The following is a 24,102-nucleotide window of genomic DNA, read 5'->3' as shown; positions in this document are numbered from 1 at the left end:
GCCGGTCCTTCACAAGATACAACTACCCAATTGATCATTTACTTTATCCCTGTTTGTGGGGTATTGCTATGGGAAACTGGCTGCTACGTTTATCTACAAATACAAAGTCACTACACTTTACTGTAGATCCTGTTAAGCACTTTGAGATGTTTCCACAATGTGATACGGCACGATTAAATGTTTAGTCATGCCACCTTGTTGGATAAATAGTGTTTCCTCTTTAAAACTGAACATTAAACAAGTGATTATTGATTATGTGTGTATTTTTTCCACCTTTCCCCAAAATGTTGTTCAGGAGGTTCTCCTTGCTCACTAAATTTCCGAGTAAGATTTTTTGTAACTGACCCAAGTGCTCTACAGCAAGAACAGACCAGGTAGGTTACACAAACATAGGTGTTTTTTGTTTCAATAAACTTCAATATTGTGAGTCTGGAAGCTTGTTCCAAAAAAATGCTAATGTGTAAATGATGTAATAATATTTTATACAATTTTACTTGAATTAAATGATTAACTCTATCCAATTATTATCAAACTTGTTTTAATCCTAAATATTTTAAGTAAGTGTCATTTAAAAAGTAGATTCTATACTCCTAAAAAATCAAATGATCAATTCCTAATTGTGGCAGTATCCTTATTTATGTGTCCAGTATGAATGCAACAACATTTTAAATCTGAATTATACTGAGTGTTTTTTTTTCAATTACCAATCTAAAATCAAATATGTTTATTGGTCATCGGCTTGTTTTTTTTAAAGTGAACCTCACGTAAATAAGTTACTCTTAACCTAGAAAATCTAGAAATTGCTGGTGGCATTGTAGCTCCAGAAGTGGAGGATTGTTTCATACTTGCTTTGGTGAATATTATATTTCTCAAGTAACTAAGTGACTTTTTTTACGAATACTGACACAGAATCGTGTTTACTGGCCTCCAGCTATTTTGTTACACAAAAGTAAATCTCTTTATAAGTTATTAAACCTGCTTATAAGTTACTTTTAATCAGTGCTATAAAATCATTCCCACCAAGAACTGAATTGAAATTTCTCAAAATGACTTCACTTTTTTGATCAGCTGGAGGATAGACACTTATTGGTGATTTGAAATCCAACAAGCGCACGTTTGAGCCCTTACTAGGTGATTAACAGGCACCAGGAACTACTTGAAAGCTTTCTAGTGAGTTATGTAACTCAGCATGAAATGGATGAGATTATTGCCGCCATGCTCCTTCCCATAGCTCAGCCACACATCCATACCCATTTAGAAATAATTTCACTAATTGTAAGTGCAGTGCTTGAGCAGCAGCATCTTACTCCTTTACACACCAATCAAGGTGACAGCCGTGCCCTGAGTCTGAGAATATATTCACAAACCCAGACTCCAGATAACCCCCTCTGGCAGCTATTGTCCCAAGCCTCTTGAATTTACTCATCAAATATTGAAGTCTGGTGGTAGGACCTTTCCAGGACAACTTATGACATGCCAGCCATCCAAAGTCCAACTTCAATGCCGTGCACCAAGCTTACTGATCACCAACTGCTTAATCCAGGCCTTCATATGAGGATAAGAGGCTTTGGTAAACAGACATGCTTGTCATTAAAACAACTCCATCTACATGGTGCTCCACAATATTTCAGTGTAGGTGAGAATCCTCCCATGCAGTTGTTCTCCCTTTTTACTACAAATCCACATCCTGACGATTGATCCTGGTCTTCGTAAATGGGCTGAAGGAAACCCATCTGCTGCACTCCAGGAGCTCAGAAACATGAAGGAGAACTCTTTGGTCAGACGTCTACACCACAAGTTTAACCGACATTGGAGCTTTGCTATCATTGAAGAGAGATGAGAACGAACTTTGCTCATTCTCAGCAGGGTCCCAAAGGATCAGTCCAAGAAAAACTTGTTTACCTCCACGACCAAATAGATACTGATGTGAATCAACAGTTGGGAAGGAAGCCCCTTATAGTTGAGATGGATGCCCCTTTTGGGGGTACCCCAATTGGGAAGGATGCCCTCTCCAGCCAATATCTTGAAGGTCTCTGTTGAGTCATAATTCTATACTTAGGGGCACCCACCAAACTTTCCAGCGTTCACGATGGTGAGTGCAGTGCACAAGATCCCTAGGTGAGTCTACCATAACACAATATGACAACAAACAGAAGCACCACAATTGTTTCAGAAAGCACAGCAATTCTTTAATGTCTTCACGTTGGACCTTATAGCTTTGTCTGGGCTGAATTTAAATCCATGCCCTAGAAGTGAAAGACCAGTGTCTCAACTACTGAGCACCCGGTGTTCAAAAAATATTAAAACTCCAAAACAAAGGATTCATCTTTGGTACTTTCTTATGTCTGACTGATTTTAAATATTCCTGTTGCCATTAATTAACTCTGTTTTATTTGGTGTGTTCTTGATATCATGATGATTTGATGAATCATTTATTTTAACTTGTTAAAACATCTATTTTTGCAGAATTTATAAAGTGTCTTATTAATAACCTAGCATATACATTATTCTCCAAGCTGTTGCATTTACAAACAATCAGAGTAATTTTATTTCTGTGAAGATCTTTTTAGAATATGGATTAATATTTCATATCTTTTTTCAGGCAGTTGTACTTTATTCAACTTAAGAAAGATATTGTTGAAGGAAGGTAAGTATTTTGTGTTTTCAATGAAAATATGTTCTAACATAACAGCAACTTTGCACAAGTAATGCGTATTATCTTAAAGTGGTCTCTGCTGCACTTGGAATACATTATGGCTACATTCTTTTGTTTAAGGACAACGGGCTAAACCTTTCATGTTTACACCAAATCTCTTAGAAGTTTTTTTTAAAAGAAAGCGTAGCCTGAAATACATCCAGTAGCTGCATCAATATTTACATACCTTTTCCAAAACATAGCAAACATTTTCCAAACAGTTTTCCAAACATAGTTCTATTGAAAGGGCTTATAGCGCTAATTGACCCATACATGAAAGATTAATTTGCTATTGTGTAAAAATCCACTGGTTCTTCCAAACAGCATGTTTGTAAGTCGATGAAGACACTCACAATTAATGTTAAACAAGCAGGTGGTGGTATTGTGGACTTGGAGAAACCACAAACCATAGGTGTAGTTTTCTTATGCAATTACTAAAACCAACTGAACTGCCTAAATGCTAATCTACAAAGGAAAAAATATGGACTAAGTGTTTTAGTTTAACCACAACAATATTACCTCCATTATTTTGACTTTATTATAATAGAATTTTTTTCTGGTGCAGTAGTGCACATGGAATAAGATCTATTTTGGCTTCAGGCCTGCCTACTAGCCACTTCAGGCCCTTCCCCGTGACCCATTTTCCATCAAACAACTGTTCCTCGGGCGCCTTATAAAGGGGCCACTCTGTATGTGTTTATGTAAGTTATCTGAAGTTAAGTGTTTACATCAATTGAGTATTATCTGCAAAATACCATTTGTGGATTACCGTTGTATAATATAAATGCCAAGTATGTGTGTTTACAGGTTATCATGTCCTCACAATATAGCAGTCGTTCTTGCTTCCTATGCAGTCCAGGGTAAGTAATAAAATCATCGTCTTAATCATTTCAGAACATTTTCGTCAGCACACTGCTTTTATTTGTTTGCTCCATATTTTTGTGAATAGCACTTTGCTTAAAGTTTAAGATCTTGCAAATTTACAAGCAGCTTGCTCCTAAGGCTTTTTTTTTTTTGGTCAACCGGGTATCTTGACACAAGCAGAAGCCCTTCACCATGTTTAAGTGTATCCAAACCAATGTGAGAGTTCCATGTATCCCACCTACATGTGGAAATTCCAGAGATATATATTGGAATGAAATGAGCAATCTCTCCTTGGAGGGATGTATCCTGCTTACCTAATTCTGGAAAGCATTAGGCGCAGGTTGGCAAGAGCCATTTCATTTCAACATCATATAGTATATGGGTAAACTGCATTTAAAATAGTATAATCTGCATATATCATTTGGTGAATTTGACAGGCTTGTCAAATATTACTGGCATTTCTAACTCTTCCAGCATTTCCCTGAAGTATTCATTTCAGAATTTGAAAATATTCAGAACTTTCAACTGCTCTTTATTTCAACCTATGTTTACAACAATTGAGTATGATCTCCAGAGAACCATTCCTGGATCACTTTATTGTACAATATAAATGGCATGCATGTATGTTATTTTATTTGAAAAGAAATGATACTCTATTGAGGTCTTGGGTTAATAGATGATGCATGTTGTTCAAGGCTCTGTTGAAACAGGAACTTGACTGTTATTTTTATCAATTAAAATGTTAAACGTTCTTGGTTATATAATGTAATACAATCAACAGGAATATTTTTGGTGGATTTGATGTTAAATAAATATATTAAATTGAAAAACAGTTACGAAAAATGTAACTTGGAATGAATCAAGTTTATAAGAGACATGTCTAATGTTGATATTATTTTACAGAAGTGTGCAAGGAAATTGAATGGTTGCAATGTCATTTGTTTTAACAAATTTACTCTTCATGCAGCTGAGCTTGGAGAATACAATCCTCCTAAACATCATCATGGCTACATTGCAGACTTCTGCTTTGGACCAGATCAAAACCAAGAGTTTGAAACCAAAGTGATGTTATTGCACAAACAACACAGGTAGAAACAAATGTGTATTTTAGAATGAAATATTTTAATACAAATCTTGTATTTAGGAAATTCTAATTTTATCTTCCTTATAATTAAATGCAATAATAACTCACCTGCTACTGATATCGATTCAGCCTTGTTTCACCCTATGCAATTGTAACAACAAATACAGATCAAACTGTTTTGTCTTTGTAAGACCAGAAACTGTAATATAGGTGATACCAAAGTTTGTTTTTAGCAGTGAGAGGCATGAAAAACTTGTCTGAATTGTTTTTGGAAAATGAATTGTTTCAATTGAGCACCAGATTAATAATTTATGTAACCGATTTTATAAATAAAACTTCAATCATGAAAAAGTGATTACTTACTGTTAATAGGTAAACAAAATAATGTATTACTTTACCATTAAGTTACCATGCAGCATCTTTACCATTAAGTTACCATGCAGCATCTTTAACTATGTTTTTGCAAATGGTTACCTTCTCATTTTTTCCCACAGTGACCTTGAACAATCTGAAGCAGAACTTTACTATTTAAGCAGAGCAAAAGCACTTGAATTCTATGGCGTGGAACTGCATAAGGCAAGGGTAAGTCTACTTGTCACTATAATTGACTGGTAATTTATGTATTACTGACCCATAATTAAGAAAGATGGAGGTTAATGAGAATGGAGATCTGGGATGCATAATGTGTAAATATTTTCTGAAGTATTGGCATTTTAAGATGAGACTTTCCTGCTGCTAATAAATTGTATGTATTGTCATTGTTACCTAGTGGTGGAGCTAAACATTCTTAAGTTTGCTGTCCCAGTAGTTTATCCATTGCCTCATTAACCTTGCAGAGATACTTGGAATATAATATTGAGTACCAATCTTCATACTGAAACCTCCTCTTTACCAGAATACTTCAATAGCTGCCTTCTGGTTGCCAGTTGAGTAATTTCAGTGGTGTCTATCCCATATATGTATCTTCTTGCTTTGTTTAAAAATTAGAATATTTTCGCACCTTATTAAACCGTTTCCAAAACAAAACTGTGCAATAAATATTGAAACTTTGAAAAATGGGACGTAAACTATTGGTGGCTGATTTTGCACTACCATTTTTCCTCTTCTGTGGACAAATTACTCCAAAATATAAATAGCGTGTTATGAATAATGGGAGGTGAAACTAGGTGTTGGTGTTATCAGCAGTGGCCGCGTCAATTCACAACATTACGTTTTAAGTGTAGAACATAAATATAACCATAAAGTTAAATAATCATTATCCAATGAACTTCAAGAGAAAATCTATGTCAGTATATTTGATGAGAATTGTGAGTTTGTCTCTTAACTCTCCTGACCAATAGCCTGATAACACTTGCTTTCTGAGCTCAATCATGAAGAATGGTGACGTCAATGAGGTAATAGTGGCCTGGTGGCACCTATACATCTGTACTCTATATAGAGAAGGGGAAAAAAGGGAGAATCAATTTCATTTGACCATTCCTAAGAAGTCGTTTGCATCTTCTGTAAATTTGAATTGCACTATAGTCTCGTAAATGGGCACTGTGTTCTTCCCAAAAAAGGTCAGAACCAATTCAGATCTTTCTATCTCCTAATTATTTATCTGTACTATTAGTAACTGACTTTTTTTATTTTAGAATCTAGGAAATTTAGATGTACAGATTGGTATTTCATCTGGAGGACTGGGTGTCTATCGAAATATGGCTCGTGTTAGCTTCTATCCCTGGTAAGGAATGCTTACAATTCTAGATTAAGTTTGTGGAAAAAACGTTGGAATGCGAGTTGACTAGTCACTCATTGTATACAATTCAATTTCAATCTAAAGTCCTGGAACACACTTGCCACTCAATTTCACTCCCACCGTTCCCGCTCTCCAGTTTGGCTACCATCTTGCATACAGCAATGAGATGGCCCTAGTCAACATCACCAATGACTTTGTCTATGACCAAGGCTCCCTCTGCCTCCTTGACTGCTCTGCAGCTTTTGACATTGTTGAACAACAACAAATTACATTTGTATAGCGCCTTTCACGTTGGCTGGACAGTCAGGGATTTGGACCCAAGCAGGGGGTTTGGAGCAGGGGGAGTAGGTGGTAGGGAAGGTAGGGGTAGGAGGATGACCGAATGTGCGGTTGAAGAGGAGGCAAGGGAGGGAGCGAGATGAAGGGAAAGTGGGATGGAGTTCACTCTAAGCTTCTCGATTGCCTCTCCTCTCTTCCACCTTTGTGGGACTGCACCCTCCTGTTTCCAGTCCAAATTGATGCACTGCCTCCACTTTGTTTCCTTCAATGGTTTCTCCTCTTCCGTAGTCACCTGCAGAATACCTCAGGATGTGTAGGGTGCTGTAAATCCAGGTTTTTGTTACAAAGAGGGTGAGACAACAATGAACAATGCTGGACTATACCACAAAATCAGCTGAGTTCAGATCCTAAGATCAGACTTTTCAGTTCACTCCATCTTATCTTACTCTGTCCAGTTTGGGTCACTGTTTCATTAGAGGGCTTCACAAGTCCAAGAGGCAATGTAGAGGAGAAAGCAAGACTGATCACCAGTGTTTGAGAGATGATTTATAAGAAGACTGTTGGATTGATAGAATTCAAGGATAAATTGATTTCAACAGTTAAGTTTATCCACTATTTTATGACTGGCACCAGGCACAATATTTCTGTGCTGTAATATTCTATGATTCTATGATATTCATCACTGTCTTCAGATTGCACCCCCTCAATGCCTTAGGTATCAGGCTGACTCAGTTGGTTGCAAGTTCGTCTCTGAGTCAGAAGATTGTGGATCCAAGACCTACATTGGGACTTTGAACTCAGTCTAAACTGACACTCCAGTGCAGTGCTGGATTATCAGAGGTGATATTCTTTGGATGAGCTGTTAAACTGAAATCCCATCCAACTATTCAGGAGGACATTAAGTTCCCATGGAACTGTTCAAAAAGAGAAGGAGGTTCTCTTGGTGTACTGGCTAACAACCCCCAAATAAAACTGGTCACTTTGTGGCTTTGTGAAATATTTGCTGTACGCAAATTGGCTGCCATGTTTGCCTACAAATACAAAGTCTCTGAACAGTAATAAATTGCATGAAGCAATTTGATATGTCTTGGTGACATGATAAGATCATTATATCAAATGCAAGGATTATTATATAAAACTAGACAGCTAATCAAAATTTTACTGTTTCAGGGTAAATATTACAAAGATTTCATTCAAGCGAAAACGATTCTTTATTCAACTACGAGAAAAGCCCGTAAGTATTATAGACCCAAAACCCAGTTGTATAGCATACTGAACAGCTTGATGGAAAATTTACAGCATGGAATAAGGACATTCACCCCTTCATCTCTGCTGGTGCTAGCTCTCCCACTGGAACTATCTAATTGTTAATTTGATTCCTTTTTTTTAAAGAAAATAATTCTGAATATCAAAGTTGTTAGAATCCATATCCAGGACAATGCATTACTTTTACTACAGATATTCTTGAGAACTATAAAGCGACTTGATTACAGCATAGGGTAATATAAAGCAGGAGATTATACTTTCTGTTTTGCGGTGGGGCTGTTGGGGGGGTGTGGAGGTCTATGGATGTTTAGATTTTAATATTATTGCAATACAAAGAACCATTCTAATTAAAGATAAACCCTGAAAACGTTAGGACTTTTCCTTTCACAGTAACTCACCGTAATGTATATACTACAAACAAAGCATTAAGTTATTGCTTCTGGATATAGATTTCTTTAAAATCCAGTGGAAGTCTCTTAAGTTGTACACGTCGGGGGTGGACGTTTTGTCCGTCTTAAGTAATGTCTGAGGTTAATTGAAGTTCCCTTAACTACCTCCTCCCTCGCATTACTGTTCCCATTGGACGGGAAGGGAGCAATTAGTGGTCCCTCTGTGGTGACTAACAGCCTGCACCCGTTTGTGAATGGAGTGTAAATTCCAACCATTTACAAGCGGCTCAGCTGTCAATCAATTGTGATTTGAACCCTACTATTTCTGCCCTTGTTTCCTCTCTGTTCGTCCGCTCACTCACTGATTGACAGCCTAGAACTGCTTGTGAATGGCTGGAGTCTGCTGCCAATCAATCGCAATTTGACTCTCAACTCCGTCCTGGAGCCCCTCGGTACGAGTATGTAAACAGCGTTGACCGACGCAGCATTTTGTCTGGATTAAACAAATTTTGTCCGAATGAAATGGCATCATTAAAACAGTAAGAATACAAATGAATCGGGGCCAGCCATTTTGTCTGATTTACCCAGCACCCAGGGTTAACTGATGTCAGGCTAAAGCGGCTTCCACTGTATATTGTAGATTCCCGATTGCTTCAAACAATAGACCACCTTGTTCAAAAATTGTTATTTCTAATTGGACCTTTTAATTGCTTTCAGCAGATACTGTTGACAAACATAGTAGTATCAGAATTATATAAGATACCCGTTTTGTTTTATTTTTGACAGAGACAATCTCAAGAGAGTATTGTTGGATTTAATATGCTTAATTATAGAGCATGTAAAATTCTTTGGAAATCATGTGTGGAGCACCACACATTCTTTCAAGCAAAGAAGCCACTCCTTCAAGAGAAAAAAATACTTGCAGCCTATTTCACAGTAGGCCATAGAAACCAGAACAGGTCAGTTTGCTTTTGTAGTTCTGTTATGGTATGCATATTGTTGTATATAAAGTATTGTTCACTTTAGAGTGAATTTCTGTTTTTTTTTATGTTCCTTAACCTGAAATTTGCACACGATGAAATTTTTGCTCACTCTCCAGAGTACCTGCAAAATACAGTCAAACCACTTTACAGTATATCCTGTGAAGCGCTTTGAGACATGTCAGTTGGTATGCATATTGTTGTTGTGATTGTTAATAATTATTAACATTTTAGTGTAACATGTTTTTGTGTAAAAAAAAAAAGCTTGCCCTGTATAATCAGGATGTACGAAATCAGGCAACCGAGAGCAGTTTTGCCAAAAGCATGATACCTATTTACTCACTAGCTGAAGGCTTTCCCAGAGCAGGATGACTCCAGAGTAGACGAAAAAGGATGATCTGAAGTTAAGTAGAGAATGAAAGACGCTATCCCAGATAATGTAGAAAAGGAAAGAACTCTTGCTAAGACAAAACCCTACAATTAGATGTTTCACTTCTGTAGCTAGGGGAATATGTTTTACTTTATTTTGTGAAAAAATGTTTTATAATAAAATGCAAGATAAATTCAAAGCAATTTTTTGGAGGTCAGCTGTGCCTCTGGCACGTACAGAAACTGATCTCCAAGCAAGTGTCTCTTGAGGGACAGAGCCCACATTCCATTGGCAGGCACTGGGAAATTTCAATATGAAGAAGGAATGCATATGTGAGCACATTATGTATGTTAATACTTAATATGCGAGCAAGGAGCTGAAGAGAGTAGGGTGGTTCTAAATGAAACGGAGCAAGCCCAGATTCCAGTTATTGCTAGAAACTGGTCGGGTTGAATAATTTAGTGCTCCAGCCTTGCATAGCTCCTCCCTATTGGAGTCCTGTAGCTCAGTGGTTAAGAGCACTCGCTTTGCAAGCGAGAGACCTGAGTTCAATTCCAGGCAGGGCGAAACCTTGGGCAAGTTTCCTTACTCCACACGCCTAATAATAATCCCTCCAAAACAATACTAAATTGGTCATTTTCAATCTACGACTGTTTGTGGGACATTGCTGTGCGCAATTGGCTGCCGCGTTCACCCACAAATATACAGTCAATTCACTTTACAGTGTGTTCTGTGAAGCGCTTTGGGACGTCCTCCCGACGTGAAAAGCGCTATATCAAATGCAAGGATTATTATTATTATTGAGTGGTGGATGCTTGTAAATCTAAGCAGTCAGAAGGCCACTTACAAGATAGGCTGTGATTGGCTGCACATTTCCCACTTGCTGGAAATTTCCAGGGAATATGTACATTTTCAGATGAGACGTTAAACCGAGGACCTGTCTGCCTGTTTCAAGTGCACGTTAAAGATCCCACAGCAGTATTCGAAAAGAGAAGGGAGTTTTTCCTGGTGTCCTGACCAACAATCCCCCAAATAAAATTGGTCATTTATTTCATGGCTGATTTTGGGGCATTGTTGTGGGCAATTGTGTCGACAAATACATAGTCATTCCATTCCACAGTAAATCCTGTGATGCGCTTTGAGACTCCTTCTGACAAGTGCAAGGATTATTAAATGCAAGGATTATTATTATATTCCTCCTGAAATATTTGGGCGCAAATGAACTGTGACAAACAAATCTATAAGCTGATATTTAGCTCCTGGAATTAGTTCCCTTAGTTGGGGCAGAGTAAGAGAACGTTACTCTGTTTTTGATATACTTGAGCTTGATGCCAAAACTAGAATGCTTGTTGCTGAAACTAGGAAAAGTCTAGTTCTGTAGCACTACCTTTCATCATCTTGACAATCACAAAAATTCACCAAATAAATTGTATTTATGGTCAATTCCAATTCTTGTGATAGTTCAATTGTTCAGTGAATTTGGGAAAATGTTTATATTTCTGTTTGCTGCAGATTTCTCAACTATCAATTCTGTCGACGGGTCATTGGTGGGATGGTCTGGAATCCAGTATTGAGGAAATCACTGTCAGTAGAACAGTTGGAAACCAGAAGCCTACCTTCTCGCTCTCCACCATTGACACCTGATTGGTAAGCAAAATTTGAGTAATAGATTCACTCTACAATACAATTTACATTTATGTAGCGCCTTTCACATTGGGAGGACGTCTATGCTGTCTGGGCACCTGAGTTAAGGTGGTGCATGCAGATGTTTTTTAAATATGTCTAGTCTCCTGACCTTAACCACCAAAAGTTCCAGGTCACCTGTTCCAGGCATTAATTACCCCTGGGTAAAGAAAAACTTCCTGGTATCAGACCTCATTTTGTCCTTTGCGATTCTAAACCTATGTCCTTTGATTCTATTATATTGGTACATCCTAAAATATGGTTCTAGGTTTACTTTTTCAATCCCATTTAAACTTTTCTACATCTCTATGAGGTCCGTTCTGAGTCGTCTTCTTTCAAGACTGACTCCAAGGTTCTGTGGCAACAACTCTGAGTTGATCAACTCCTTTAGAACATGTTATAGGATTATGTATTGACTAAAATTGGGTAAAACATGCTGTGATGTGCTGGGTGGGGGTTGTGGATGAAATCGCTAGAATAGTGGAATGGTTAAATGTTCTATAAGGTTTGCTTATCCTCCTGGACCTCTCCACCACATTCGACGCAGTCGACCAAAGCATCCTCACTCTCTAAGATGTCCTCCTGACGTGAAAGATGCAAAATCAAATGCAAGGATTATTATTTATTATCTGGTTGACCAACCTTTTTAGTGAAGCTCCTATGTTGTATCTGCTTTGTTGAGTCCTTTTTTCAGTCTTCTTGCCACTTTTTCCCTAACGTGTGTCCAGGGTTATACCACTAGATGGCATAATGTCACTTAACACTTTTTTTAGTAAACTGGTCCGCAGCCTTGGCTCTTGCCAACCTGTGCCTACTTCTCTCTGGAATTAGGTAAGCAGGATGTGTCCCATCAGGGAGAGAGTGCACATTCAATTCCAACAATCTATCTCTGAAATTTCTATGTGTACTTCTTCAGTAACCAGTAGGTGGGATGAGATGTTTAGAACCCTGAGGAACACAGCATATGACTTTGGGGGGAGGGGAATCGAGACGAAAAGCTGTCAGAAGAGACAAAGTGGAGATGCTGGGATAATAATAATAATCCTTGCATTTTGATATAGCGCTTTTCACGTCGGGAGGATGTCCCAAAGCGCTTCACAGAACACACTGTAAAGTGAATTGACTGTATATTTGTGGGCGAACGCGGCACCAATTGCTCACAGCAATGTCCCACAAATAGTCGTCGATTGAAAATGACCAATTTATTATTGTTTTTGGTTTTGGAGGGATTATTATTAGGCGTGTGGAGTAAGGACAGAATTGAAGTAGATAAAGAGGGTTATTTGGTGCAGGTTGCCTATTTCCCTTTAGTGAAACATCATCCCCAGTAGATTATCATATTGTGATCTGCTTTAATTAATGCAAGTTTTAATGTTATTCAATTAATGTATTTACTTACAGGCCAAGCCCCAGATTGCGACATGATGGCCAAAAGCCTCGGCATTCTTCTGTAGATAATCTTGCTTCTGAAATGGCTTATATTACGGAGAGTGAAGAAGTGTTCTACAACTACAAGGTGAACTCTCCGATCAATACAAATAACAATGACATGGAGTGCAGTCTAAAACCAGCTTCGAACAGTTGGTAAGCAATTTATTATGGAACTTTATTAAATAGAACAAAATATATTTCATATTGTTTGTTTTGAATTAGGAGAACCATGCATTTCAGGACTGTAATTGATTTTTGCACCTAACAACATTTTATCCAGAATAGTGTGGGACATTGCTGTGCGCAATTGTGCTGCCGTGTGGGCCTACAAATATACAGTCACTCCACTTCACAGTAAATTCTGTGAAGCGGTTTGAGACATCTTTCTGACATGATAATAATAATAATCCTTGCATTTGATATAGCGCCTTATCACGTCTTCTTGACGTCTCAAAGTGCTTCACAGAATATACTGTAAAGTGAATTGACTATATATTTGTGGGCGAATCACAGCAGCCAATTGCGCACAGCAGTGTCCCACAAACAACGCACAGCAGTGTTGTGGATTGAGTAACCAATTTGTTATTATGATTATTTTTTGAAGGAATTATTAAGGTGCTATACCAAATGCAAGGATTAATAGCAATAGTTTGCACCACTGTGCAAAATTCATAGCACAATTCTTGTACCGTATTAAATATAAGAAACCAGTCGAAGATCTGAAAGGGAGTTAACACAGAGCATGGTGAGAAAGTGAGTTAGTTGTCGGAAGGCACAGAAAGCGTTAACATATTTAAGAAGAAACAATGCATCCATAAGTTATTAAGAAATAGAGAGATATAGGAGAGGGGATTAGGAGGGGTGGCGGCTCATGTATAAAAGTTGGCTTGGACTATTTGGCTAAATGGCTAGTTTCCGTGCCGTAACATTCTATATGATTAAGATTTGTATTTTCTAAAGTCAAAGAGAACATTTTTCTTGAATATTGTCAGGAATAATACTTTTGTTTAATGTAAATATTAATGGAAAACCCAGCTACTATCGCCTAGCATATAAAGCTGTAAGCAATCAAGTGGGGTAAGTACCTGTATTAAATTTTGTGCTGAAATAACTTTTGATTTGTTTTCTTTGCAGGTCAGAGGACCATCATTCACCACAGTAAGTTGAAATTCTGTACACATTCAAAAATATTTTTACTGACATTTAATAATAATATTCCTTGCATTTGATATAGCGACTTATCACGTCTTCGAGACGTCTCAAAGCGCTTCACAGGATATACTGTAAAGTGAATGCCTGTGTCTCTTGTGGGTGAAAAGATATATTTACTATATTTAAATATTAAAGTAATAAATTAAATCAGTCATTTGAGAATGGTTTCCTTATAAATTGGGGAGAATTCCAGTCAAATATTTGTAGAGCTATTGCCTGAATTTAAGAGAGTAAAATACCTCAATCCATGCTAAAATCCGAACAAAATTCTGAAGACCGTTTTTCCAACTTTGTGTTATCAAAGCAAAAATCTTAAATGACCATCATTAACAGAGCAGTATTGCACCACTCTGTTAATTCCATTCCAGTGGTTTAAGATCACTGTTAATTTATGGCTGTAAAGTTTGGCACAAGCCTGCCACTGGCTGCTGTATAAGGATTTAACCACAATGACAGCAGATACATTGGGGAAAATCTTCGTTTAACTAAGACAGTCTTCAGCTATTTCTGCTTTGACCAGAGGGAGAGCATATAATGCTAAATTATACAAAATCTTTGTGGGACCGTATTTGAAGTATTGTGTCCATTTCTGGTCTCCACACTATAAGAAAGATATATCAGCGATGACAAGAGTACAGTGTAGATTTACGAGAATGATACCAAGGCCGGCAGGTTATTGCTATCAGGAGAGACTGGATAGGTTGGGCCTTTTTTCTGTAGAGAATAGATGTTTAAGGGAGGACCTATTAGAAATATTTAAAATTATAAAAGAATTTGATACGGTTGACATAAATAGACTGTTCCCAGTGGTTGGGGACTCGGGAATCAGGGGACACAAATATAAGGTAGCAACTAGGGGATATGAAAGGGAATTTAGGAGAAACTACTTCATGCAGAGGGTAATGGAACTCACTGCCTGAAGTGGTGTTTGAGTCAGATGGTATAGATGCATTCAAGAGGAAGCTCGACCTTCACAGAATAGAAGGGAATGGGAGGGAGTAAAGAATGAGCGAAGACTCGTGTGGAGTATAAACATCGGTATGGACTGGTTGGGCCGAGTGGCCTGTTTCTGTTCTGTACATTCTTTGTAATCAAAAGTGTATCTGCCTTAGTCAAAAGTTGCTCTTATCAGATCTTCCTCTGAAATCATTTTTCTCAAAGATTCATCTCCCACTGTATTCACTGTGATGTCCTTGAGGGTGATTACCGAAGGAGTAGACATGGAGAAGGATTGACAAGGAAGCATTTCTAAATCTGATAGCATTTGTGCATTCAAGAGAATGTTAATTATTGCTCTATGGACAAATGTTCACATTTGCTAGACCTTGACAATCTAGGGGAATCTTGTTGGTTCCTTTTCTTGGGATGTCCTCCAGCCAAAGGAAAGGCGCTATACAAATGTAATTTTGTTGTTTCAAACATGAATATTAAAAAATGTTACTTGAGTGAAAACCAACTTTTCAAAAGCCACCACCTTGAACTTCAGAAATCATATTTTTGGATGTGGTGGTGCATCCAGCTTGTTAAACTCCCTAACTACCCTGCCAAGCTGTGATTAGCTGCAACCATTCCCACTTGCTGGATGTTCTTTAGTCGGGTGTGTACTTCCCCCTGGGATATCTCTGCACAACTGAACCTGCGCAAAAAAACATGTTAACTGACATTAATCTTTCAATGTTCGTCTACAGGAATTGAAACCTTTGTAAGCCTTAGGGTCGTTTATTTGATTGTAATATAAACATGGCACTTCTGTCCTCTAAAATCTTAAATGACATTTATTATAATGTTTGCAGGAACATTGCAGCGGGTGAAATGCAAGGACAGTTCTCTCAGTGTGTCCAAAGGCAACGTCGGCGGTCACTGACTCATTCATTCGATGATGTGAGGATCAATGTACAGAGTGAAGATGTGTCTCATCCACTGGAGGGTGTTGATTCTCAGTTCTTGAAGACTTATGACATTATGGCACCAACAACAAATTCAGGTGAAACTGAGCCCTACCAATACTACTATGACAAGGTTTGTGAAACCATTACAATTTTCATTTTAAAAACGAAGTTTACATTAGTTTCTACACATAAAAATTAGAAGGAAAAGAATAAATTTCTCTTAAAATTTAGAATGTTCCTTCTTCATTCTAGAAATGATGTCCAGGCTGATACGATAGAAATTACAAAGAACATAGTCCTTTTAAGACCTGTGGATATCAGGATATTTTCACACCGTATAAAACTATCACTTCTAAATTGTACGGCTTTTGTAATCAAGGCAAAAAGCATAAAGGTTACCAAATAGGAGGAGTATATTATATTATTAGGTCATTCAACTAACCCATCAGGATTAAGCAGGATGAAACCTTGGGCAAGTTTCCTTACTCCACACACCTGATAATAATCCCTCAAGAAAAGAAAACAATAATAAAATGATCATTTCAATCCACGACTGTTTGTGGGACACTGCTGTGCGCAATTGGCAGCTGCATTTCACCCACAACTGAACAGTCAATTCACTTTACAGTCTATACTGTGAAGCACTTTGAGACTCTAGAAGACGTGAAAAGCGCTATATCAAATGCAAGGATTATTATTATTATAATTTGGTGACTAGGAATTATATCAGCTATGCAGAAAATTCACTCCATATTATTTTATTTTTATCTGAATTTGTTTTCCTTCTGATGACTGAAGGCTTTATTTATAACCACTGCCTGAAGCACTTTTGGACATTACCAATTGACTTATTGCCAAATTGTCTTTGCTGATTTGCTTCCTGCATCATCTCTTGGTGAAGATCAGGAAATGACTGCATTTGGTTTGGGGAAAGTATTCAATTACATTATCAGTGTAGAATGAGATTATAATGTATCAGAATAGCAAGTTATTGATGATAGTGGTCGAGATGCATTGGTTTAGGTGAGATTTTTTGGGGCCGTTGACACTAATTCAAAATTCCGCCACCTGTATCCTCACCCGCACCAAACTCCGTGCCGCCATTACCACAGGCTTTTCATGTGCACGTGTAACAGGGAGCCACAGTCCTCTGGCTCCCTGTTACAGAATGGATTGATTTCAAGATCCTCACACTTGTTTACAAATCATTTAATTCCCAGGCACCTCCCTATCTCTCCAATTTGCTCACACCTATATTGAATTCATTCCTTATATTACATTGTAATTTTTGTTTGCTCATATTTTCCCAGAATGATGTAGATCTTGATGATGCTTGCATAATTTTGATACGGATGACACCTGATGAAGAAGGAAAGTTTGGTTTCAATTTAAAGGTATTATATATGAAACAAATCTCTCCTTGCTCAATCTGTAAATTAAATTGTACTACGCACATTTTCTCCCACGAGTAAATGTACTGCAATGCAATTGTACATAATCCCTCTTTGTAACACAAAACAGAGGCATACATTCAATTTAACTTATTACATTGTGCAATTACATTTTATATTATACAGTCTGCAAGTAATTGTATCGGTTGCTATTAGTGAAATGCTACACTAAAATAAAGCATTAAAGCTCACATAATGTTTGTTCGTCCTAGAAGTTTCTCCATCTGTGCATTTTCATACAGCCCAATCTCAAGAGTGATCTAGGATTAACTATTACTTTTACACCAACTGCAAGCTTCTTGGACCCACTCCATCACTTCTCATCCCCTCTTTTACTTTCAGGGTGGAGTTGATCAGAAAATGCCACTCATTGTTTCAAGAGTAAGTCTAGGATCACCTGTGAGTAAAACTATTCTTTGTTTTGTTTGTAATGATCCAAACATACAATTTATTTGTGTGGTTTCTGAACTAATTTTGCATTAGCTAAAGATCCAAGGAGTAAAATTTCATCTGGGTCTAAATTTGCTCTAGTCATACCATTTCAGAGAGCCTGAAATTTGGCAAATTCTTAAATACAGCCTTAATTTTGAAGTCGGTTTTCTCCCAAGTTCTTTTGCAACACCCTTAAACTATTCTCAATGCTGATGTCTATGAAACGATCCTAACAGCATTTGACATTCACCTCACACATCACAGCTTTTCAACTGCCATTAACCTGCTAACTGCAAGCCAGATTTTGGTACTAATGCTAAATGCCTGGGCTGATGGACAACAACATTGAGACCGGCATGGGTGGGAGCAGTTCATGACATAAACATTCAACGTGCTAAATATTGAATATATTGATATATTGACTCCAACATGTACATTTGTTTTCTGCCATATAGCATCTATACACTGTTGGAAATTTCCACGGACAAATGAAATTTAATGTATTGAGATTTCTTACATTTAGATTTTGGAATTAATCAACAGATTTCAATGATTACATTCTTAAGGTCTTGAGGCATAATGTGTACCTGCACAAGTGTGTCTGTAAAAAAAAAAACTTCAGAAATAGACAGTCATGAGAAGATTGCAAACCGATCCTTCAGTCCTACTTGTGGGTGTCAGTTTGCAAAAATAATGTCGTAGCTGCGCTTGTTAAATCCAAGAACAATATTTGTCGAAGCAGTGTTTGGTGATCAGGAAAATCTTTGATAATATAAAAATGTGTTTCTACATCTGCAGCAGTGAGGAATTAAATTATCTACGTAAAAATAAAATAAAAATTAGTAGTAAGTGCTAGGTGAACTTCACAAATATAAAACCAATGAACAATTTAAGTGTCTCACAAATCTTTTGTTGGTTTTGGTTAAATTTTGAGTACATCTTTAGTTTTCATACAAAGTTTTGAGAAAGAGACAAAATTCTGTCCAGCTTTAATTAGCAAATTTGTGCATCAATTCATGTTATTACCATAATAAGACCAGATTAGTAATTAATATTGGACCATGAAAATGGTGCTACTTTTAATATGCTTAAATGTATTTATAGCAAAGGACACGTACTATTGCTGAAAGAAGACTTAAAATAGGAGACTGCTTTTCTCGTAATTTCAGCTGCATTATACAGTGAAAATTATGAAATAACCAAGTTAAAATCCTGGATGAAATTGCGTTCCCAATCTTATTTTAAGAAATATGTATTTATTTAAATATTCTGTGCCTATTGTTTTCTTTTACCTTTTAGGCTGATACTTGTACACCCAAATTGATTGAAGGAGATCAGATACTTTTGATTAATGGCAGAGACATATCAGAACATACTCACGACCAGGTTGTTATGTTCATAAAAGCAAGCCGAGAATCACACTCCAGAGAACTTTTACTGCTGGTCAGACGAAAAGGTAACTGTTATTAGCAAGTGGAGAAATATAGTAAGTGGAATATCATGTCTAATGTAACTTTTTTAAGAAAAAACATTCGATAAAGCACTTGAATGGGACAACTCCAGGATAACCACCACCTCTAGCAAGAAAAAGCACTTGGGGTGTAAAGTGTATCTCTTGCAGCAAATCTCATGTGCATCGCACTGACTTGTATCTGAGGTGACTTCAAATTGGAGTTGAGTTTTTGTGACTCAGCTTGATATAAATAATAATAATCCTTGCATTTGATATAGCGCTTTTCACGTCTTCTAGACGACTCAAAGCGCTTCACAGATTATATTGTAAAGTGAATTGACTGTATATTTATGGGCAAAACGCAGCAGCCAATTGCGGAGTCCTGCAGCTCAGCAAGAGATCTAAGTTCAATTCCAGGCAAGGCAAAACCTTGGTCAAGTTTCCTTACTCCACAAGCCTGATGATAATCCCTCAAAAAAAAATTGGTCACTTCAATCCACGACTGTTTGTGGGACACTGCTGTGCGCAGTTGGCTGCTGCGTTTCGCCCACGAATATACAGTCAATTCACTTTACAGTATATTCTGTGAAGCGCTTTGAGACGTCTAGAACACGTGAAAAGCGCTATATCAAATGCAAGGATTATTATTTATTATATACTGTAGGAATGCAGTTTATGTCCTAAGATGCATTTTGTAGGCATAAGGCACCACATACAATGCTAGATTCCTTTTTATTTTACAATACATTTTACATTTATTTAGCACCTTTCATGTCAAAAGTATGTCTCAAAATGTTTGAAATTGTTGGCTGGGCACCCGGTGGGTGGGTGGGTGGGTGGTGCTTGGGAGCTAAAAGAGGATTGGGAAGGGAAAGATGATAAAAAAGTACATTCAAAGAGGTATGTTTAAGGCGGGCTTTGAACGTAGGGAGGAGTAAATCGAAGGAAATCCAAGATGGAGTTCCAGAGAGCGGGGTTAGAATAGCTGAAAGCTCACACGTTGATGGTGGGGCAGATGGGCAGGAGAGATAAAGCAAGCCAGTGTTTCCTGAGTGAAGGGAATGGTAAGTTGGGTTGTAGTAGATTCCAGAGGTGGGATGGGATGAGGCTGTAGAGGGATTTAAGTGACAACAAGCATCTTGATAGGCTCGTGGAGCCTGATGCAGGAGAGCAGAGTTCAGGATAGTCTGCAGCTTGTGTAGGGATGTACTGGGGAATCCGGACATGAGGAAAGCTTGAATGAGAGTCTCGGCAGCCAGTGGTGAGAGTTAGTGAGGGAAAGCTGAAAGACAATGTTTGAATGTGGGTGTCATACAAGATCCTGAGATTCTGCCCTGGCTCTGTGGAGTGAGCATCCATGTAGACTAATGCTGTCAGGCCCTTAGGTGAGAAGGCACTGATGGGAGCCAAACAGGAGATATCGGGAGAGATCAAGGAGGCAGAGCAAACCCTGGTTACAGATGGAGAGAATGTTGTTTGTAACTTTGACTGGGGCAGTCTCGTTGCTATGTAAACCGGACTGGATTGGCCAATGCAGGGACGTTTAATGCAGTAGACCAAGGTGCATTAATGGTGAATTTGAGTGCCAATCTACACCTTCCCATTCTTAAAAACATTTTTTTAGTATGCACCTATCTTTTCCCTAGTTTGTTTATTCTCTAGCTTTAGAGCAAGAATTGATGAACTTTTCTCAAGCTCCACCACTGATGCTGTGAAACAGACATAAATGTATGGAATCAGAGGCCCACCCAGTTCCCTATTTAATCCATGGGAAAGTGCTTGTCCTTCACTTAGCTCCAATACTCCCAACTGTGGCCTCACTGCCATCTGGTACAAGTTCAACATTACCTCTGTGCTTTTGTATTGTTTTCTTATAGGAATAAAGCAAGGATTTAATTTGCTTTTTATGGCCATATCTACCTATAAAGCCATATTTAATGGACTGTGTTTCCACATGTTAAGTTCCCTAAGCTCATCTGTACCACTTAAGTAATGTTTCCTTTCCCTATCTTGCTTCCAAAATGTACTACTTCACGTTTTTTAAACATTGAACTTGACCTGTTGTCTAACAACATATATAATATATTATTGAACCCCAACCCCATTCACTTCATCTGACCTCTTTTTACCCTTATTTTTACTTTCTGCCATTCAACCATCACACTTCTCAAAACTGAATTGTAAGTCACTGAAGCAGTTTACTAGAATACATTAAAATTAAATCTCTTATAATTTTTAGTTACGCATAATCATATGGAGGACAAGATGAAAGATGAGACAGATCTCCAGTATTTTCCGAATAATTCAAAGCGTGTCTCATATCCTGAATATGGTGATTCATTGGAGGAATCCATGATCCAACTTAGAAAAGGACTGGAAAGTGGAGCTATACTTAACCAGTTTGATGTAAGTTACTTCATTCTCTGTTGCACCTAAAGTATTTTACTTCAATAAATGTAATATTTGTCTTCACTGAAGTAACAACCTAGTAAGTGACCATTTTCATTTTACAATTGTGGATATTATTCATATGTGAGTGTTTCTGGAATGTACAAATCAAAATGTAATCATGCTTGTTCGGTGGAGTGATTGTCAGTATTTAATCTTGAGAATAAATTTGCTTGTATAAATTCTTTAAGTTATTAAATAACCACAGTGCTTTCAATGAGATATTTGCAATTTCACACTCCAAGATGCGACCCCGCATGTAGGGGGCTATATAAAAGCAAGTTATTGTTGTTGAGATTTCAGTTGAAGTTAATTTTAGTGAAGAGTTACAGTATTAATGAATTCATCCTTATTGTTTCATAGATTATAGACTATTATGTTTTCTGAATATATACCTCTGTCTATTTAAATTCAAGTTGTACTCTTGGCTTAGAATAACAATATCAGACCTCTATTGAATATTGCTATTTTAAAGTGATCAGTAAATATGTAAACATTCATCTGTTACTTAAGTTGCAAATGAGATTCAACACTTTAGTATTTAAGGAGACATCAAACAATTTATATTTCAGCTGAGATGTATCATGTTACGTCAGTAACTTATTTTTGGATGATTGATTAAGAAATACGAATTGTAATATTGACTTGTGTAGTAATAGGAATGTATCACAGATTCAATGTAGCAAACTGTGGCCTCAGTTAAATGGGAACTATAGATACATTTCATATATATTCCTGTGTGTATTCAGTATACTGATAAGTAAACTTCTTACAAAGTAACCTCAGCCAGCATAATGTATGATATTTAAATCGACTATTTCTGTTTTTACAGTTAAAGGACTGATAACATGTAGGAAGGTTTTTGCAGATGAATAATAATAATCATTGCATTTGATATAGCACTTTTCACGTAATGTACTGTAAAGTGAATTGACTGTATATTTGTGGACGAAATGCAGCAGCCAATCGCCACAGCAGTGTCCCACAAACAGTCGTTGATTGAGTGACTAAATTCTTTTTTTTTAAGGATTATTATCCCCAGATGTCAAAAGAACAAAATTGAAGGGTTCACTGAGTAACCCTTTCAGAATATTATATTAGGATTTTCAAACTAGGATATTGAATATAAAAATGGGGAAATTATATTGGAATATAATTATAGAATCATAGAATTGTACAGCACAAAAAGAGGCCATTCGGCCCATCGAGTCTGTGCCGGCTCTTTGAATAGAGCAATTAATGTCAATCCTACTCCCCAGCCCTTTCCCCATAACCCTGCAAACCCGTCCTCCTCAAATACCCGTCCACCCCGTTTTTAAAAGTTGGTATTGAATCGGCCTCGACCACCCTTTCAGGCAATGCGTTCCAGATTCGAACAACTCGTTGCGTGAAAAAATGTCTTCTCACCTCCCCTCTGCTTCTTTCAGATACTATTTTGAATCTGTGACCTCAAGTCACCGACACACCTACCAGTGGAAACGTTTTTTCCCTTTCTAACCTATCAAGTCCCCTCATGATTTTGAAGACCTCTATTAGGTCTCCTCGTAACCTTCTCTGCTCCAGTGAGAATAATCCCAACCTCTCCAGCCTTTCCTCATAATCAAGGTCCCTCATTCCTGGTACCATCCTTGTAAATCTCCTCTGCGCCCTTTCCAATGCCTTAACATCCTTCCTATAGTGTGGTGCCCAGAACTGGGCGCAGTATTCTAACTGAGGCCTAACCAGTGTTTTATATAGGTTAATCATAACCTCCTGACTCTTGTACTCTATGCCCCTATTTATAAAGCCTAGTATCCCATATGCCCTTTTTACAGCTTTATCTTCCTGTCCTGCCACCTTCAAGGATTCATTTACCTGCACCCCGAAGTCACTCTGTTCTTTTACCCCCTTTAAGATTGTATTACCTAACCTATATTGCCTCCCCTCATTCTTTCTACCAATATGCATTACTTCGCATTTCTCCACATTGAAACTCATCCGCCATGTGTCTGCCCATTTTGTCTATGTCTTCCTGCAGTTGGCTCCTATCCTTCTCACTGTTTACCACCCTACCTAACTTTGTGTCATCCGCAAACTTGGAAATGGTGCTTGCTATACCCAAGTCCAGATCATTTATGTATATTAAGAAGAGTAGTGGTCTTAATACCGATCCCTGGGGGACGCCACTGTACACTTCCCTCCCGTCAGAAAAGCAGCCGTTCACCACAACTCTCTGCTTTCTGTCTCCCAGCCAGTTCTGGATCCATGCTGCCACTGTCCCTTTTATACCATGGGCTTCTATCTTTCTTACAAGTCTTTCATGTGGCACTTTGTCAAATGCCTTTTGAAAGTCCATATAAACTACATCAACTGCACTACCTTTGTCCACCCTCTCCGTTACCTCATTGAAAAATTCTATTAGATTTGTTATAGGTCGTAGGTTAGGTCACAGTTGGAAT

General features: G+C 37.7%; 1 protein-coding gene across 1 annotated transcript in view; it reads left to right on the top strand.

The window, feature by feature from the left end:
- The window catches only part of LOC103181181 (protein tyrosine phosphatase non-receptor type 3), a 72,373-nt gene that overhangs the window by 31,909 nt on the left and 16,362 nt on the right, over positions 1 to 24,102 (top strand). The window contains exons 5-20 of the mRNA XM_007897446.2: positions 296 to 374; positions 2,603 to 2,647; positions 3,503 to 3,555; positions 4,527 to 4,647; positions 5,138 to 5,225; positions 6,278 to 6,366; positions 7,831 to 7,894; positions 9,102 to 9,274; positions 11,178 to 11,312; positions 12,750 to 12,932; positions 13,914 to 13,937; positions 15,785 to 16,010; positions 17,191 to 17,274; positions 17,674 to 17,730; positions 19,063 to 19,219; positions 21,456 to 21,622. Coding sequence (XP_007895637.2) covers positions 296 to 374; positions 2,603 to 2,647; positions 3,503 to 3,555; positions 4,527 to 4,647; positions 5,138 to 5,225; positions 6,278 to 6,366; positions 7,831 to 7,894; positions 9,102 to 9,274; positions 11,178 to 11,312; positions 12,750 to 12,932; positions 13,914 to 13,937; positions 15,785 to 16,010; positions 17,191 to 17,274; positions 17,674 to 17,730; positions 19,063 to 19,219; positions 21,456 to 21,622 — 1,745 coding nt within the window. The remainder of the gene's footprint in view (positions 1 to 295; positions 375 to 2,602; positions 2,648 to 3,502; positions 3,556 to 4,526; positions 4,648 to 5,137; positions 5,226 to 6,277; positions 6,367 to 7,830; positions 7,895 to 9,101; positions 9,275 to 11,177; positions 11,313 to 12,749; positions 12,933 to 13,913; positions 13,938 to 15,784; positions 16,011 to 17,190; positions 17,275 to 17,673; positions 17,731 to 19,062; positions 19,220 to 21,455; positions 21,623 to 24,102) is intronic.

The sequence above is a fragment of the Callorhinchus milii genome, unplaced genomic scaffold (assembly GCF_018977255.1).
Source record: "Callorhinchus milii isolate IMCB2004 unplaced genomic scaffold, IMCB_Cmil_1.0 Scaffold2, whole genome shotgun sequence".
In the NCBI taxonomy this organism is placed as follows: domain Eukaryota; kingdom Metazoa; phylum Chordata; class Chondrichthyes; order Chimaeriformes; family Callorhinchidae; genus Callorhinchus; species Callorhinchus milii.
The sequence above is the reverse complement of the archived record's forward strand: the minus strand, read 5'-3'. Positions and strand labels throughout refer to the sequence as shown.